Raw genomic sequence first — 17405 nt, 5'->3', positions numbered from 1 at the left:
CCACCATAGACACATTTTTTTGCTCTACATGATGAAAAGGTGAACTACAATATTATTTTTATAAGCAAATCTATATGGAAATTAGCAAGTAAGTTATTTTCAAAAATATTTTTGCTATTTTTGTTTTTGCAGAGTAATTTACTTTAATTACAGAAAGCCGATGCTTCGTTCTGAGGTATGCTGTGCTCTAGCACCTATATGAGCAATAGACAGGGCTAGTTGTAGGTAAGTTAGTAAGCTGATACAACAACAACAACCGATATGGGCCGGAAGTGCTTATGCGCTCTTAGAAAATTCAATATCCAGATGCACTCAACGACCAGTAAGGACCTAATCTCGAAGGATGACAAAGCCTTAAGCATATCCTGGCAGTCGCTTGGAATAAAGAATTCGCTCATTTCGGAAATGGCTTTGAACTCTGCACATAGACAGATGACGTACCACTCCGCTTAATGGACTTTATTTTATGATGATGTACATGCAAACTTGAGAAATAAATGTTTGAATTGTTTCCTTCGAAATTCGCGTGCACGTTTGCCTCTAATTTCTACAGGATAAGATAAAATAGTAAGTACTCATTATTTCTTTACCCGTTGTTACCACCTTGTGTACTGTCACATACCAGCTGGCATGAATTCGCTTTAGATTATATTTCATACAAGGTTTGCACTTTGACCTCACCTCATAGTCTTTTGTGCCCTTTACTCATTACACTACCTCAGCCAGCAACAGTTCCCTTATTAAATTTAAGATAGAGCTGGGTTGGACCGAACGTATTAGCCTTTCTTCCACCTGCAAATGACCGAGATGTCTCAACCATGTGCAGATAACTGCACAGTCTGCAATAGTCTGTGAGAATGCCCGTGAGCAATCTCAGTTTATCTTTGGGGAGAGTTATGGGTTTTTCCAATTTTTTTGAATTCGTTTTGGAAATCAATGCAAAAAAAGCCTCACAGGCTAGAGGTGGAGTGATAAACTGTTCACTAGACAGGGCTAGTTACTGGAGCGGCAGCCCTTGGTCGGGAAAAACCCGAGTCATTCCGGTAACGTAGAACTGCTACAACAACAACAAGCCTCTCGGGCCGACCTGCGAATCGAAGGCCTTTTACTACTATTTCTTATTTACTCGTAGGCTATGTATGACTTGAAACAAAATATTTACTAGATGCTGAAAAAATATCCCCTTTTATGACATATAACAAGAATAGTCATTTACTAATGATAATATATGTTCATGCATATATTCTGATGTGCTTTGGACAGGTTGCTAACCCAGTTTTTAGTTCGCATCTTGATGGATGTTTGTAGTTATGCCGCCTTCGAATTGCCATTGTTCTTTAGAACCTTTTTCAAGGCATAAGACATGCTCCATTTTGCAAATGAGGCACAACTGGCAGAAAGCAACTTTTTTTATATTTTGCTGCTTTTATTTCTAACATTAATGTTTATTTCCCTACTGCTTTTGGAATTAAAAAACAAAACAGAAAAGCACAAGACATAAGTTCTTAAAAGTTTATTTACAAAATGTAAAATTATTTAATTATTAATTAAAAAATAAAATTTTGTTTATTGACTTTCTTCATAAATTGCACATTGATTATTAAAAAATGTCACACCAGTATGCAAAATAAATATGTACCTAATATTTGTTCACGTACATACATTTATCAATGTAGGTAGCTACTTACTTATTACGCTTAAAATCGAGATGTTTCTAAAAAATTAGATCATCTTACATGTAGTGTTGAATTTTCTTTGTAAATTTCTTATGTGCAAGACTCCAAAACCCTTAATATTGTTTGAAAACTTCTCTTAACTAGACCAAGCTTTTAATTTACATTATAGCCAAATAACTAAAATAATAGCCGAGAAATAATGAGCATTCGCACAGATAAGGCATATTACAGGAGATGATGTAGACGAAGGAATGTGATGCCTTCCGATTGAAATATTGCTTCTTTTAAATACATTTTTTATTTTTATTTTTTAACTCTGGATCTCATTCACGTTCGGTGCACAGGTTGACGCCATAACACATTTTTCTACTTAATGAGGAATTTTTAAAGGCTTTTTAGTTGCTGATTTTTGTAAAGATGCTGTATTTCTGCATTTCTAGCTCCAGACATCAGCGGAATAACGTTTCTGGGCTTCCATTTTCTTAATATATTGCACAGCATCAGCTTCTCTCATGTCACCCTTGCTCACAAGAATTTTGACTAAAATATTTCTAACATCGACAGCCATATTTTTGGCATCACTGCAAGCAATAGAATAAATTGGTATTTAACATTTAGCAATTCTTTGATTTTATCTACATATCTACGAGTACTTACCCGCAAATATAAAAGTGCCCTTTTTTCTCTCCTATCACGTTCCAAATCAAATCAGCATCCTTTTCGATCAAATGGGTTACATAAATTTTCTCATTTTGATCACGTGAGAAAGCGGTCTTGAGAGTTAGTGTTCCCTTCTTTACGAACTCCTCAAGTTCCTTTAAATAAAATAGAAATTTTACAATAAACTCAGATAAAGAAGCGTATGATAAAAGTTCTACCTCCTCATAAATGAAGTCTTCGCTTTTCTTTCTGCAGCCAAAGTATAAAATGGATTCACCAACTGTTTTGCCTTCATCGCGCAAGTATTGGCGCTCTTGAAGGAAACCGCGGAATGGAGCCAACCCAGTGCCTGGTCCAACCATAATAACTGGTATTTCTGTTTTCGTTGGTAGTCTGAATTGTGACCTACGTATAAAAACTGGTACTCGTACATCCTCGCTGCCAGGTTTCTTATTTTTCAAATAAGTTGTTGCCACACCATTATTTACGCGTCCAGTTGGTGTTTTGTATTGCACTAAAACGGCAGTGACATGTACGTGATTTGGATTCAACTGAAATTCAGATTGAAAAAGCGATAATCATATTGTTAGTAAAATTTTATCTTTATGATGAAAACAAATTTTAAGGTAAACGACTACAATTTATACGCATTACCTTAGAAGACGACGATATAGAGTAATAACGTGGTTGTAAGCGAGGCAACAATTCGCATATATGATCTATAGGTGGTCTGCATGACTTAATATCCTCCAAGATGTGCACAATATTTCTACAAGCATCCTGTATCCAACTCTGATACTTTTCTTTACCTTCAGGAGATATGGAAGACATACTACGAAGAAATTCTTTATCGGCCTCATCAGTGCAGTATTCTGCCAATTCCTTGAGAATGTGCGTTCTTGGTATGGCAGTAATTTCCAAGTAGTGTTTCAAAGCCGTGTGATACGTAGTAGGACAAGGGAATGGATGTTTTTTGCTACTATCAGTGTCCGTGTTGATCAACGAGAATACAGTGTTCAGATCAGCATTGCAAAGTTTGCCTAACTTTTCTACCAGTTCGCTATCATTAATGGGGTACATAGCAACATGATCGCCAGCATCGTATCGCATTTTAGATCCACTAATGTCCAACTCAATATGCATACATGAGCGATCGCCACCTTTGTGCAACTCACGGTTGATAAGTATGGTCGCAAGGAATGGGTTCTTGGCATCAAACGGCGGACGTTGATTTTCTAAGGAGTGTAAACGGGCAATCTCACCACTGTATACACGATCGGGTTGTACATTGGGTTGTTCCAGAAGACGATATTGACGCATAAGCACTTCTTCCCCACCGCCTTCAATGCCGAAAAAGTCGCAAACTGCAGGCCAAAAACGATCCTTCCAAGTTATAAAGTCATCTTCAATGCTGAAAGATTTAGTAATAATACGTGTTAACACTCTTTGAACATTTGGCAGAATCTGTAAAATTTACTTACTTCGCATCGTCATCACCAAGTCCCAATTCGAAGACACGTGTAGCACCCAGCTCTTCCAACCGCTGATCTACATAAATTGCCATTTTGTTGTAATGCTCATAGGTTTTGTTGCCAAGTCCGAATACCTATAAGGAAAAATGTACAAATGTAGAATGTTTATTTCAAGGCGACTATTAGAAACAAAAAACTACTGATGACAAAACATGTCTTCTAAAGGTAACAAATTACCCTCAACTGCAAAGTTTTTAATATTAGATCATTTTTATTATTACATAAATTATCTAATACGTCAACGCTGTGAGAGTGCAACAGCCGTATTAAGGACATAGTCGAAGGTGCAATTTTGCACCATCGGCGAGCAGCCAATCCGATCAACATTTTTTCAAGTTTTTGCTATTACGCCATTTATACATAGATTTTCAGAGAACATTAAATTTTAAGTTAAAAGTTATACTGCAAAGATTCAAACAGTTTAACAACAACCATCAAAATATTTCATCATCGAACGCTTTATGCAAGAGCACATTATAAGTTTTGACAGAACAACAGAAAACTAATCACCAATTAGGTTATGCGCTATCAGCTGTCGCTAACATAATCAGCTGTTTCAGTTGTCAAAGAGACAACCCTGTTTTACGCATCGTACTGCAATGCAGATGGCGCGCTATTCAACTTCAACATAGATTTTCAGAATTACGATACGTTTATCTACTTTCAATTCAGTCAGTAGAAACTAAAAAACAAAAATAAAACACGCACAGGCAATGTACGAACAATGCGGTTCGGTTTTAAGTATTTGCCTATAGTATATACATACATACATATACATATACCTATGTAGTTTTGAAGAGACTTTAATTTGTATTTAATAAATTTATTCATATTTGATCATTCATGAATAGTTTACGAAATACGAATATTATCGCAGCCTGGCCAAAAATTATTAATATTTTATATGCAATTGACATTTATTTAATATTTGTTTAAACTAAATTTCAGCAGATAGACCTTAACCTCGAACTTGCTTAAATTTCAAAATTTTAATTTTAACGGTACCATTGTATTTCTATAATTTTGTTTTTATGAGCAGTTTAAACTAAGTTTCTTCAACTGCGAGACTAAAATTAATCGGGCTCTTTTGCATTTGATTTTCATACATACATACATATTTACATATAACGTCGGCGTCAACAACAAGAGCGATATAAAGCAAAGTTTCAAACTTTGTTTAAAAATTCGGCACATTTTCAGCAAAATTTTAAACTTTTTACTCAGGATTTTTAGTAAAATTGGGTATGCAGTTTTATAGATCATTGAATTTTGGTATAATAAAGTGCAAGCCAATCCAATCCAATCCAAGGTAGAATCTCTCTTGTCCACAAGTGCTACTTTGGACTAAGTAGGCAATTAAGTAGTAAACTCCTCTCTCGACGAACAAAACTAACGCTCTACAAGACTCTCATCATGCCCGTCCTAACGTATGGCGCAGAAGCTTGGACGATGACAACATCCGATGAGGCGTCACTTGGAATGTTTGAGAGAAAGATTCTACGCAAGATTTTTGGACCTTTGCACGTTGCTGACGGCGAATATCGTAGGCGATGGAACGATGAGCTGTATGAGGTTTATGACGACATAGACATAGCGCAGCGTAAGCGGTTATCGCGCCAATCAAGCAGAAGAAGAAAATGCAAGTTTCAAGTTTTTCAAAAATCGCTTTAATTTTTGACAAATTTTTCTTCTGACGGCGTTGGGTGTTTTCTTCCTAATAAAAAATATGGAGAGACGTTAAATGGAGAAAATGCACAAGCGAAAACAATTCTAAAAAAGAGGTTGTCTGTAAAGTGGGTTTACTGACGATAGTTTAACGTGACAACGTCATAAGAAAATACTGATGTAATGGTTGCAATTTTCAAAACAAAATTTTAATTTTATGTTTGATAGATATTTTGTATGGATATAGAGAAGGAGGTAAATGGAATCGCAATGGAATAGGTCAAGTTACATTTACACAAACGTGAAAAATTACGAAACATTTATCAAATTCATGAAAGATATGTTCAATTTCGATTGTGCATCAGACGTTAATAAGTCAACAACACTTTCATTTCCTACTTTTCCTATCATCTCCTATTCTCAACAGAGAAATGGTTCATTACCATGCACACAGGAAGAAGGCATATGCAAATACAAATATGTGAATTTATATACAAATGCGCATATACATACATATACATACATATATATGCTCACTCAAGTAGGAGGGAGCCAGATGTCGAACATTGCCGAACGCGGGGGCCGATTGTGCCTCTTTGTCGTTCGTTCCGCGCTCTCGCCTGCAGTTCAAGCAAGGTAACGGCGATTGAGCAAGGTAACGGCGATTGAGCAAGATAACGACGAATGAGCAAGATAACGACGATTAAGCAAGATAACGACACATTTTTTCTAGCGTGCAGCCGGCTAAATCGAATTAAAAGACGTTATCGCGTCAAAAATCAGTGCGCTTACTTGAAACTTGCACTTAACCAAAATTTAATGAGCTACAAAATTGCATACTCGAAATTTTTTCAGAAATTCTGAAATTTTAAGAAAATTTGTCAAATTCTTAAAAAATTTTTACAAAGTTTAAAACTTTGCTATATATCGTCCCCTTAGTATAACAATAGCCTATGTGCTCATAGGCTATTATTTTTTTATTGAATTTTTGGATTCTCCATCGTCGATTTTATATGTGGTCAAAATTTTGTCAAATTCTAGTTCCACAAAGTGGGTCAAAACGTCAGTCAAAAAATAATAAATATTTACAGACATAACGAGATTTGAGTGAGAGCTACTTTCGACAAAAAGTTTGAAATTCATTTTCTCAAAACATCAAAAAATGTATAGGCTATTTTAATACTAAGGGGACGATATGATTTTTGTTGTAGTATGAATTGAGTTTTTATAAAAAAAATAATTGAAATTACAAAATAAATAAATAAATTGTCAAAAATTATCGGTGGCATTGTAATAAAATAATAAAAATGCAATAGTTTAATAAATTTAATAAAATAAATAAAATGAGAATAAAAAAATTTATAAAATTCTTGTTTTTAAACATTAAGACCATACTCATACTCACCGCATAATTCAAGCCATTTAAATCAGCATCACCGTTTAAAAGCCATTCATAGAATTCCATTGCATTATCTGTGGGATCGCCTTCACCATATGTAGCCAAACAGAATACAGCTAGCGAATTAGGAATGTCTTTCAATTGCAAAAGCTCTTCCTGTGTACAAAGAAGAAAGGGAATAATAAGTACGAGTATTAGCGGCATTTACATTAAAGTGAAGTTGAGTGTATGCGAATATGTAAATGTATTTAAGTGAAAAGCAAGGTTAGGGTAAAATAGGCTAAAGTAAACTAGAATGGGCTGGAATTACCATATCACATTCTTCCGGATCCGCTACCATACCCTTCAGGCGATAACGTAAGCCCTCTTTCGCCAGACGGCCCGCAAACTCTTCACCAGTGCCTGTCTGAGAACCATAAAAGACAACTAAACTGCGGCCGGAAGCTTTCAATTTCTTGATGAAAGAATTTTCGGATGAAATAGCGGTGCTTACTGTTGTGGGCCTAAAATGTAGAAAACAAATAGTTATTTATGTTGTTGTTTTCAAATTAATTTTCTTTTGTTTTAATCAAAAACCTGCATACTTACTGTATTGAGTAAGAACGAACAGGCTCCTCTTCCTTCTTGCGGCTGCGCATAAAGTACCATGTTGCGCCTCCAATTAATGCCAGCAGCAAGGCAATATCTAATATACCCAAGAATGGTTCATCACCAGCGTGGATTTCTTCGATTTTCTCAGCTGACATTTTGTCTACTGGAATAAAAAATAATAAACAAATTTAAATATAACCGCAAAGTCGTGTTAATAAACATTTTTTAAATACACAATTGTTCAAGAGAAAATATCATAGTTTTACTAGCCTGCACATTTGTGCACATGTATGTATGCACCTACTACAGGTAAATACAAAGTACATATGTATATGTATTTTTATGCAAATGCAAAAAATAAATATGCAACGTGTTAATGTCCGAGCGGCGAAATGCCGCTGCTGCCATCACCTCGTCGCCACCACCCAAGTCACTGACGTTGTCGGCACTGTTCTGCGCTTTTTTTTTGTTTTTGCTAAATTATCGAGTTTACGCATTAAATATGCCACGTAAGCACTTTCATTAAAGTAAACGCAGCTAAAAACAAGTAAGGAAGGTTAATATCGCTTCGGATCGAACTTTATATACCCGCACACAATTTCGCAAAATTTGATTTAGGCTGGCTATTAATTATTGGAACCAAACAAACTCATAGACAAAGAGTGTAAGATCAGAAAGACGGTTGGAAATTTAGTCTTAACATACCAACAAGTGGGCGCGGTTTTATCACGTTTAATGTTGGCGGCCGTCGTAGCCGAATGGGTTGGTGCGTGACTACCATTCGGAATTCACAGAGAGAACGTAGGTTCGAATCTCGGTGAAACACCAAAATTAAGAAAAACGTTTTTCTAATAGCGGTCGCCCCTCGGTAGGCAATGGCAAACCTCCGAGTGTATTTCAGCCATGAAAAAGCTCCTCATAAAAATATCTGCCGTTCAGAGTCGGCTTGAAACTGTAGGTCCCTCCATCGGGGGAACAACATCAAGACGCACGTCACAAATAGGAGGAGGAGCTCCGAAATTAAAATGTCGGATCTAGATGAGGTGGGGAACAATACGTGTACCAAATTCGGGCAAGTTTCTTTAAGTCGTTATAGAGATGCATCCACTTACCTAAAATTGGATGACACCGCAGATTTTTCAAAATTTTATTTGCAACGTATTTTTTTCGGGTACATCCATTTGAACTAAATTTCAGTAATTTTCCATCATTTCTAACAGTCACACGCATCACGTTTTATGCTTTTTTGAAAATTAACGTTATATAGGAGTTGGGCTCATTAACCATACCAGCCTACCTTGGCTGAAGAGTAATATGTGTAATATGAAATATAATAGTTTTTGCTCGGGTTATCATGCCCACGAACGGACGGAGGAACACACAGGCATGACCAAATAGACTTCTCTCATCATTCTGAGAATTTTAATATATAAATGTCTATATCTATCTCGATTATTTAATGATATTACATACAACCGTTATGTGAACAAAATTATAACATCCTTGGACACAAGTATACGCATGCATAAAAAAGTGAACAACAATGGGGAAACGTGATCTAGGCAGTGTGCGACTTGTTGTAATTAATTCAGTAAAACCGCAGTCGAAAAATTCGTTGAACGGAAGAAAAAAAAAACAAAAGATCGCAACTAATGAACTGTTCGATGCCAACTCAGCTTCTCATGCATTTACATGTGTATGTATGTACATACATCGATGTGCGATTAAAAGTCAAATAACGGTATAGACAACTTCTCGCCTATGAAAAGTTTAGCATAATAGTGCACTACTTATTTCAATAGATTTTAATTAAGGAAACTTGTGTCAGTCAATAGTTTTATTGACATTGAATGTATTTAATCGGCGCAATTTATTTCTCCTTCAAAACATACAGTTGCGAACAAAACTGGGTAGATAATTTACATTAAATAGGTTTTTTTGTATTTATAGCCGAAAATTAAAATACAATACAAACATATCCAATACGATACATGGGATGGATTAATCAAAATTGTACTAGTTGACATTTTATAAAAACAAAAACATAATTAATTAATCACAAACAAATTTTAAATAGAAAAGTCGACACAATTCATTAAATCACATTCGCATGTTTTTGAAAAAAAAATGATTTTAAGGAATTTTTAACTCTTGCCCCACACGTTTGGTTTTAATTGAACTTTCTAGACGCTTTGACATACTTTCGACCAATGGTTGAATTAATAATATAGTTTAGCTTGACCATTTTTTCGCACTCTGCTAATATCCCTTCCTTACGTTCATGTAAATGTGGTGCATGTTAATTTTCGTACTCTTTACAGTAGCCCACAAATCTGTTGGATTCAGTTTTTGGTATGGGTGTTCTTCTAGTAATTTCTTTATAGTTTTTGCTATTTTTCTAATGGCCGTAGCCCCATAGCAGTGTATTTCTGCCATAAAAAAAGCTCCTCATAAAAATATCTGCCGTTCGGAGTCGACTTAAAACTATAGGAATAACAGCAACACGCACGCCACAAATAGGAGGAGGAGCTCGGCCAAACACTTAAGAGAAGTGGACACGCCAATTGTTTACTTTTTTTATGTGATGTGTTGTAAAGCAATTTCATCAATAGGATATGAGTACTCATCTACAAAATTTGTCAAACTTGCTAACAAAAATACTCAAGTAGCTCTCGTTATTCATTATTCCAGTCATCCACAAACCAATCCTCATGTTCGCGGCTATTTTCTCTCGTGTCTTGCAGCTTTTTTTCAATATCGTTTTTTTTTATTATTAAAAATGGTATCTCTTATAGAGTAAGCTAATCTAGATTTCTCATGGTGAAAAATATTCAGAAGGTCTGGCCAAAATTAGGCCGTTAATTGGTTCTCAGCAATTTTGAAGGAATCAGGCTGACGTAACCGATTTTGTTTACGAAAATGCTGAAATTATGTTGGTGATATACAAAAATATCAACACAGTTTCTCCGTTGCCGTTTGAATAAAGACTTATTCGACGAGTGTGTGTGTGTTGCCGAAATTACTCGCTCAAATTCGTTGAAGTCCATCCTTCGCATTTTCTGTGTGGGACTGGTAATAACTTCGCGTTTGTTCATAATAATAATTAAGTTCGATGACAGGAAAATTTGCAATAATTATTTCTAATTTTTGCAAATAGGCGTGCGTTAGCCAAAAATAATCCATCACTTAAATTGAGAGAACCAAGTGACAGTTCGATGCAAGACAAGTGTTCATTTAGTGCCGGAGAAATTTTAAAGAGTAAAAATTATCCATCACGAAAACATATGGTCCGAAAGCATTTGACAGAACTTTTAGTAAATAAACATTTTTTTTTTGTTGAATTCGGTCTTTTGCGGTTTGAAATTTGCAGTTTATAGTCAGAAACGATATATTTATGCTAATTTTTTGGAAAACACAAACATTTTTTTAAACAAACTCAGCTGATATGTCTTCTTCTACCAGTTTTTGAAAGTGATGGCAAATTTTCCGTGCTTTTAGGGTTAGTTAGGTACGGTCTACTAGTTTACTGGGGCGGCAGCCCTTGGTCGGGAAAAACCCGAGTAACGAGAAAAAGGCGGCAACGTAGAACCGACTGCCATGGGAATGGAATTTTCTGTCCGTTAACTTTCGTGCTTTTCCTTCTCTTTGGAAGAGAACTTTCGCTCACGCTGTTGATTTGGATTGATGACTAATTTTGTTATCGAACACAAGTAATTATTTGAAATTGGTATCACTTTGTTGATATAAAGTGTCATATGCTTGAGGTTACCTATTCAAGTGGTACTAATTAAATAACTGACTTGAAAAGTAAATACCTTGGAATTGCTCTCTGCACTAGAGAGTTGAAGACATAGAGCGGCTTCCAACGCTTCCTGCTCGCTCCGATATTTCTTCTTTCCTTAATTAAAACTGTAGTTTGGTTGTAGTTTTGCACTTTTAAGCCGTTAATTTTGACGAAACCCTATATTTAGTAAAACACAAGATCTTTTTTAAATACTAAAGGAACCTTTTTCGTATTCGTTGTGTTAAAAAAATAAACTAAAAATAACTTCAACTAACTTACTTTGTATCGAAAGTATTTATTTACCATGACGGTGCTTTTTCAGTTAACATTTCTTATTGGTACAAATATCGATATTTGATAAGCCGGTGTAGATAATGTAGTTATATATGTATAAACAAAGGAATACTCTTCAATTAGCATTTAATTATAAAACAAAAAGCGTTTGCTCTCGTATTTAACCGGTTTTGCTCGTTACTGTATACACAAATAAAAATGTGTGTGCATATACATGTGTCTATGTATAGACATACATATGCGTTGAGTACATTCATTTTCTCGATAGTTTATATTCACCAAACAATTATAACCTCTACACTTCGGAATATTCAATTAAAAGCACCTTGTTTTTCCTTAAACACTTTTGAATAAAAACTCTAAATATACATTTTTTTACATTCTATAGTAATATCTATTAAGAGTCAAACAAACAGAAAGTTCTTCATAAAGAGTGTTTTTTTAAGAGCTTGAGAACTTATTTTTGATTATTTGTAGGAGATATATGTATACAATATAACCCGATCTTAATTAGCACACTGGCTACTAGGACCTTCGGTGCTACAAAATAGTATTGTAATACAAAACAGAAATATTGATGAAATGATTTTTTTATTATAATCTGGTCGATAACTTCATGGCATTTATTTTTTGAATATGATATCCGGCATATGCCCGCCGGGGATACGAGTTACATGGTCCATTCGATCAGTACAATTTGTGACACTTTTCCCAATAAATCTGTATAATAAATCTAAATGAGCGCAATCAGCAAAAATGCGGGGGAAACGATGGTAATTTGGTTTCAATTCTTGCATGAGCTGTATTTTATAGGCACGTAAGCCAAGATCCTTAAGTAAAATTTTCCACGTAGTCGAAGGACAAAGGCCAACAAGTTGAGAGAAGGGCCAACGAATTGAACACTTCCTCTCCTCCTCTTCAACACTTTACTCTATCAATTTCGTGAACAGATTTTTTTTTTTTTTAACAAATTTCCACAATTCAGAAGCATTATTCTCGCGTTAAACGATTGATGATGGCTTGTCAAACCTTAGTGAACAGAAATGTAAACACAGACCGATATCGATAGTTCTCGTTCCCACGGCAGTCGGTTCTACGTTACCGGAATGACCGGGACTTATATCCGGCCAAGGAGTGTTCCTCCTGCAGAATCAAAACTTGGAAAAATAATCAATATGTAAAATTTCGAAAGTAAAACCAAGGCTAATGGTTTTTTATGAGGCGCTGTTTCATGGCAGAAATACACTTATTTTGCTGCAACTGGTATTAATAGCATAAAATGAGTATTGTTAATTATTAGGTGTGGATATACACACTCAATATTATTAAAAATAAAATAAAAATTATAAGAACTTTTGAGAATAAAAAATCTAAACATACACTTACCTTATGCGAAGAAATAATAGTCCTTGAGAAATCTTTGTTTTCTAACTTATAATTACTACAATATCCACTTAAAAGAAGGCAATGGCAATTATTGAAGGATTGAAAATTAGAAACAGATTGTTGGTATAAACATATGTAAGATTTCGCATATGCATTAATAGGAAGGAGTACGCATATTTGCATTGTTGTACGAGTATGCGTACAAATGTAACTGCTTACGTACGAGTATAAGTGCATTTACTGGGCGCGAATGTAGACTGGCTGATTTGAAGAATTGTCTCGTCTCCCATTCACATACGTATATAATATTTTTTGCGTGTAGCGTATATACCGCCAGGTTGATCAAAAGAACCATTGGCGTTAAACACGAAAGCGTGGAGTTAGTTCAAATCTGTTTAATTTATATTAATATAATTTAGGCAAACGCGCAGTCCAGAAGCTATTTCGTTACTTAGAATTTCACTTCTAAGGCCTAAATTGTCTAATTCTATTACGTTCTTAGTTGCAATTCGTGCAAAATTAATATATTTGTAGTAGAGGAAAATAATTAAAATGAAACTAGATTGAATGCTTATATTCTAAACACATTCACAAAGTCATAGAAATCATGTGCCTATTGAAAGCTGGAAGCTTTGGCTCATCTATGTATTTGTAAGAAAAGTGTGTTTGAAAGGGAACTGTTGGAATTAAGATGCTTTGAAATGATGATGAAATTGTTACCCATTAGCTTTTGTAATAAGTTTTTATATCTATAGTTTTATTCCAATATTGGCGTAATGTAAACAGTTAACTTGAATACAACTTATTAACAATGATAAACCAGTTATTTTAAATAAAGATCTATGATAATTAATTTGTTTCCAGTTAAAAATAAAAATTCTGTAATTTTCAACGATAAGTAATGGGTTACAATTAAAAGTAATTAAAAAATATTTATAATTATTTAGATTTAATAAAAAAGTGAGAAAAAGTAAAAATAAACAATAGTTGTTTCTTTTATTTTGATCATGTTGTTGCTGTTGTAGCAGTTTACCAAGCCCTCTTAAGTGCGGTGAAATCAGCAGTCGTCGTCGTAAATCTCATTCAACGGTAGGCCTAGAAGACATGCTGTTTCGACGTGGTGAATCGAAAGTGAGATGTGTGTTAGATGAGTGGGTTTAAGTGAATTATCTTTGTTTTGGATTATTTCTAATTTTTTTTAATTTAACCTAAAATAAATAAATATTTGTGTTTGTTTTTCCGGCAATAGCTAATTTGGTATTCTGGATACAGTGAATTCGTGATAATATTGACATCTTAACATTTGTAAAGTGTTCATATATTTCATACTGTTAATTTTTCATATTCACTACTCTAAAATAGTATGAACTTAGTGCAAAAAGTGCTTATAAGACTAATTTTGTTTTTGAAAGATTCCAAAAAAACCCAGCCAGCCATTTACAAATATTAAAATGGTGATTTGCGTAATATAATGTAATCCAAAAGGAGTTACATATGTAATTTCATATTTCACTTCAGATTGAACTCACAGCTTCGAACATTAAGGAGCGGTGGGAAGATGCCTTTGAATATTACGATAATGCAATAAAAGAAATAAAGGGAAGTTGTATGATGCCGCCGTAGCCGAATGGGTGCGTGACTACCATTCGGAATTCAGAGAGAACGTAGGTTCGAAGCTCGGTGTAACACCAAAATGAAGAAAAAGTTTTTTCTAATAGCGGTCGCCCCTCGGCAGGCAATGGCAAATCTCCGAGTGTATTTCTATCTGCCATTCGGAGTCGGCTTGAAACTGTAGGTCCCTCCTTTCGTAAAATGTTTAAACAGTTGAATTAGTTGATTTTTTTCATTCAACATACTTTCTAAAGATGTCACAATAGCCTTTTCTGTACTTATTTAAAATTTGATTGTAGCGGTCACCTACATATATACAGATAAGGTGAAAGAGCCGATAAAAACTTTGATTCTTTAATTTCCATTTCAATTTTTTACGCTAAATAAATTATGCTAAAATAAATAAAGTTAAAAATGTTTTTCCAGTTCCTCCTGGAGCATTCAATTTTTTATTATATTTGCGTCCAAAATGACTTGCAATTCGATAAAAAATTGATGCGAAAGTTGATTGCATCGCAAAATAAAATTGTTTTCTTGAGCGCGAATCATCAATCGATACAAATAAAAATTCATCGCACTGACGGTTTTCGTTGATTTTTGACCTGCGATGCAAAAATTAATTAGCGTATGAAAATTATTTAAAAATCATATTTAAACAAAAATAAAATGTGTATGTACCAGTTGTTGGATTTATCATTGGTATATTGATTTGATAGCCATCGTCCCCTCTCCAAAAAAAAAGGGGTATTGCATCATAACAGCGATGGAGTTCTGAAATACGTTGTAATTGCTCATTTCTACGATACAAAACAATATCTCGTGGCTGAAACTGTTCACCAACCACAACAATAGCTACTTTATCAATCGTTGGTACATTCAATCGTCTGGCGTGCTCCCAATTGGTGTTTTATCGGCTTTTATTTTGATTTTGTGGCCATCGGTGGGCATCAGATCGAGTGCCACTTTGAACAATTTCACCAATTCATTGTGTTGATGGAACATTGTTTGTAATTCATTCACGATTGATCTTCTCGTATTCGTCGAAATTGCACAGCGCTGATCTAATTCACGATTCTCATCACCAATAAAATATATTTGCAAAAATTGATGGTCACCATCTGGAATGGTAGCAAAGACCCAGCTCTATGGTATATTTGACCTTGAATCTGTAAAGTTCGAGAAATATATGTAGATAACGGATCTAAATTTTTAAAAACATTTTAACTGGTTGTAGTACATAAAATGGAATCTCTTAACCTGAAGGCGAGTTCCCAATTGGTCTATATCTGGAGTCCTTAGTTACCCAGCGAAAAGAAAAGTACTCTTTTCATTAACATTTATCAACAACTTACAATGGATACTCATGTGGTTCAAACACATCCTAGGGTTATCCAGGTCCACGTTTTGGTCTATATCTCGAGACCCTAGTTACGGAGGGGCATTAAAAATACTCTATACTATAGCAATCATCAACAGCTCCCATTTGCTACCCATATTGTACAAACACATCCTAGGGTTACCCGGGTTCACGTTTTGGCCTATTTCTCGAGACCCTGGTATCCGATTCTTAAAATTTCAAAACACAAACCATCTACTGAATAGTCCAAACAAAGCCTAAAAATTTGGTTTGGATAGGTGAGCCCGTTCTTGAGTTATAAGATTACCAAGGAAATGTAACTTCTTTTTATATATATAGATAACCAAAAGAAATAATAAAAAGAGATTACAGAGTTTTTTGAAATATCGACTATTACGATCTGTTGGAATTTAGTTAAACAAAAATACTTATGCGTAAATAATGTTTTTTTTTTGTTTTGCAAATATCTTCTTGTAATTTTTTTCTTGTTATTCTTTCTTTCTTCTATTATGAATAACCAAAAATAATAACTTTTTAAAGTAATGCACTGACATTTATCTAGAAAGAAAGCTGTTTGATTGGTAAGCAGATTTTTTTTATTCGCCATACACAAATTAAAAGAATCTCGCAAAAGTGAGCAGACTTGATATTATTAGCTCACAATATCGCGAGTTCACTGTAGTGAATTCGGCACAAATAACCGGTAGAACACAAAACAAAAATAACTAAAAACTATAATAAAACATGATCAAGTTAAGAAAAAATTAGATAGCCATCATGATCAATAAACCCGTTTAATCGTAAAAGTATACTGCATAAAATAGTCAGTATAGTACAAAGTAGTAATCAAAATTTATTAGCTCTGAATTAAAATTATTTATTTTAGTATTTTGTTGACGGCGTTACAATTCAAATTATGTTTTTAATTGTGTTGTTTTTTAATACATAGATTAGATACCAATTATCTACCAACTACCAATAGCCAGACTTGCGATGAGAATAATACACCCGTAAAGTTTCTACAGCACATAGTGCGGAAAGCTTTGGCACATGGCTGCATGTAAATATGTGAATAGAAATATACGAGTAGCGTCTGATAAGTTCATGGCCTAAGGTACTTACTGATGACTCATGCTCTCATAGTAACTATTGTATAATTACAATGTATTTGTTTATTTTGTTCATAAATAACTGATAACCCATCAACATCACCTCGTCGAACGAAGAAAATAAATAGGCAGAAAGATTATTTTTTGCTTTTGAAGAAATGCCATGTCATGTTTTGTACTGGCCGACATTTAATTTACAATAAAGCTATATAAAAAATGAACCGCATGAAATGTACAGATGAAAACGAACCAATTTTACAGAGCAAGTGTAATTCTGCTGTCCAAATAAATTAAGTTTAAACGCTCAATTTTGCGGGTTTAAACTCAGCTTAAAAATAACT

At 34.4% G+C, this 17405-nt stretch overlaps 1 protein-coding gene across 4 annotated transcripts in view; it reads right to left on the bottom strand.

The window, feature by feature from the left end:
• Positions 1–1498: 1498 nt before the first annotated feature.
• Positions 1499–17405, bottom strand: part of LOC128858273 (NADPH--cytochrome P450 reductase) — a 57372-nt gene continuing 41465 nt past the window's right edge. For 2 of the 4 annotated variants that reach the window (XM_054094421.1, XM_054094420.1), the window contains exons 2-9: positions 7521–7686; positions 7243–7435; positions 6939–7088; positions 3818–3942; positions 2991–3747; positions 2555–2887; positions 2334–2491; positions 1499–2257 (exon numbers count right to left, since the gene is read on the bottom strand). In XM_054094421.1, the coding sequence (XP_053950396.1) occupies positions 2113–2257; positions 2334–2491; positions 2555–2887; positions 2991–3747; positions 3818–3942; positions 6939–7088; positions 7243–7435; positions 7521–7678 (2019 nt within the window). In that variant the 5' untranslated portion in view covers positions 7679–7686 and the 3' untranslated portion in view covers positions 1499–2112. Of the gene's footprint in view, positions 2258–2333; positions 2492–2554; positions 2888–2990; positions 3748–3817; positions 3943–4045; positions 4331–6938; positions 7089–7242; positions 7436–7520; positions 7687–17405 lie in introns of those variants that run through there. The other 2 variants (XM_054094422.1, XM_054094423.1) reach the window with 2 other exon arrangements.

This window comes from Anastrepha ludens, chromosome 3 (assembly GCF_028408465.1).
Source record: "Anastrepha ludens isolate Willacy chromosome 3, idAnaLude1.1, whole genome shotgun sequence".
NCBI classification, from domain to species: Eukaryota; Metazoa; Arthropoda; class Insecta; order Diptera; family Tephritidae; genus Anastrepha; species Anastrepha ludens.
The sequence above is the reverse complement of the archived record's forward strand: the minus strand, read 5'-3'. Positions and strand labels throughout refer to the sequence as shown.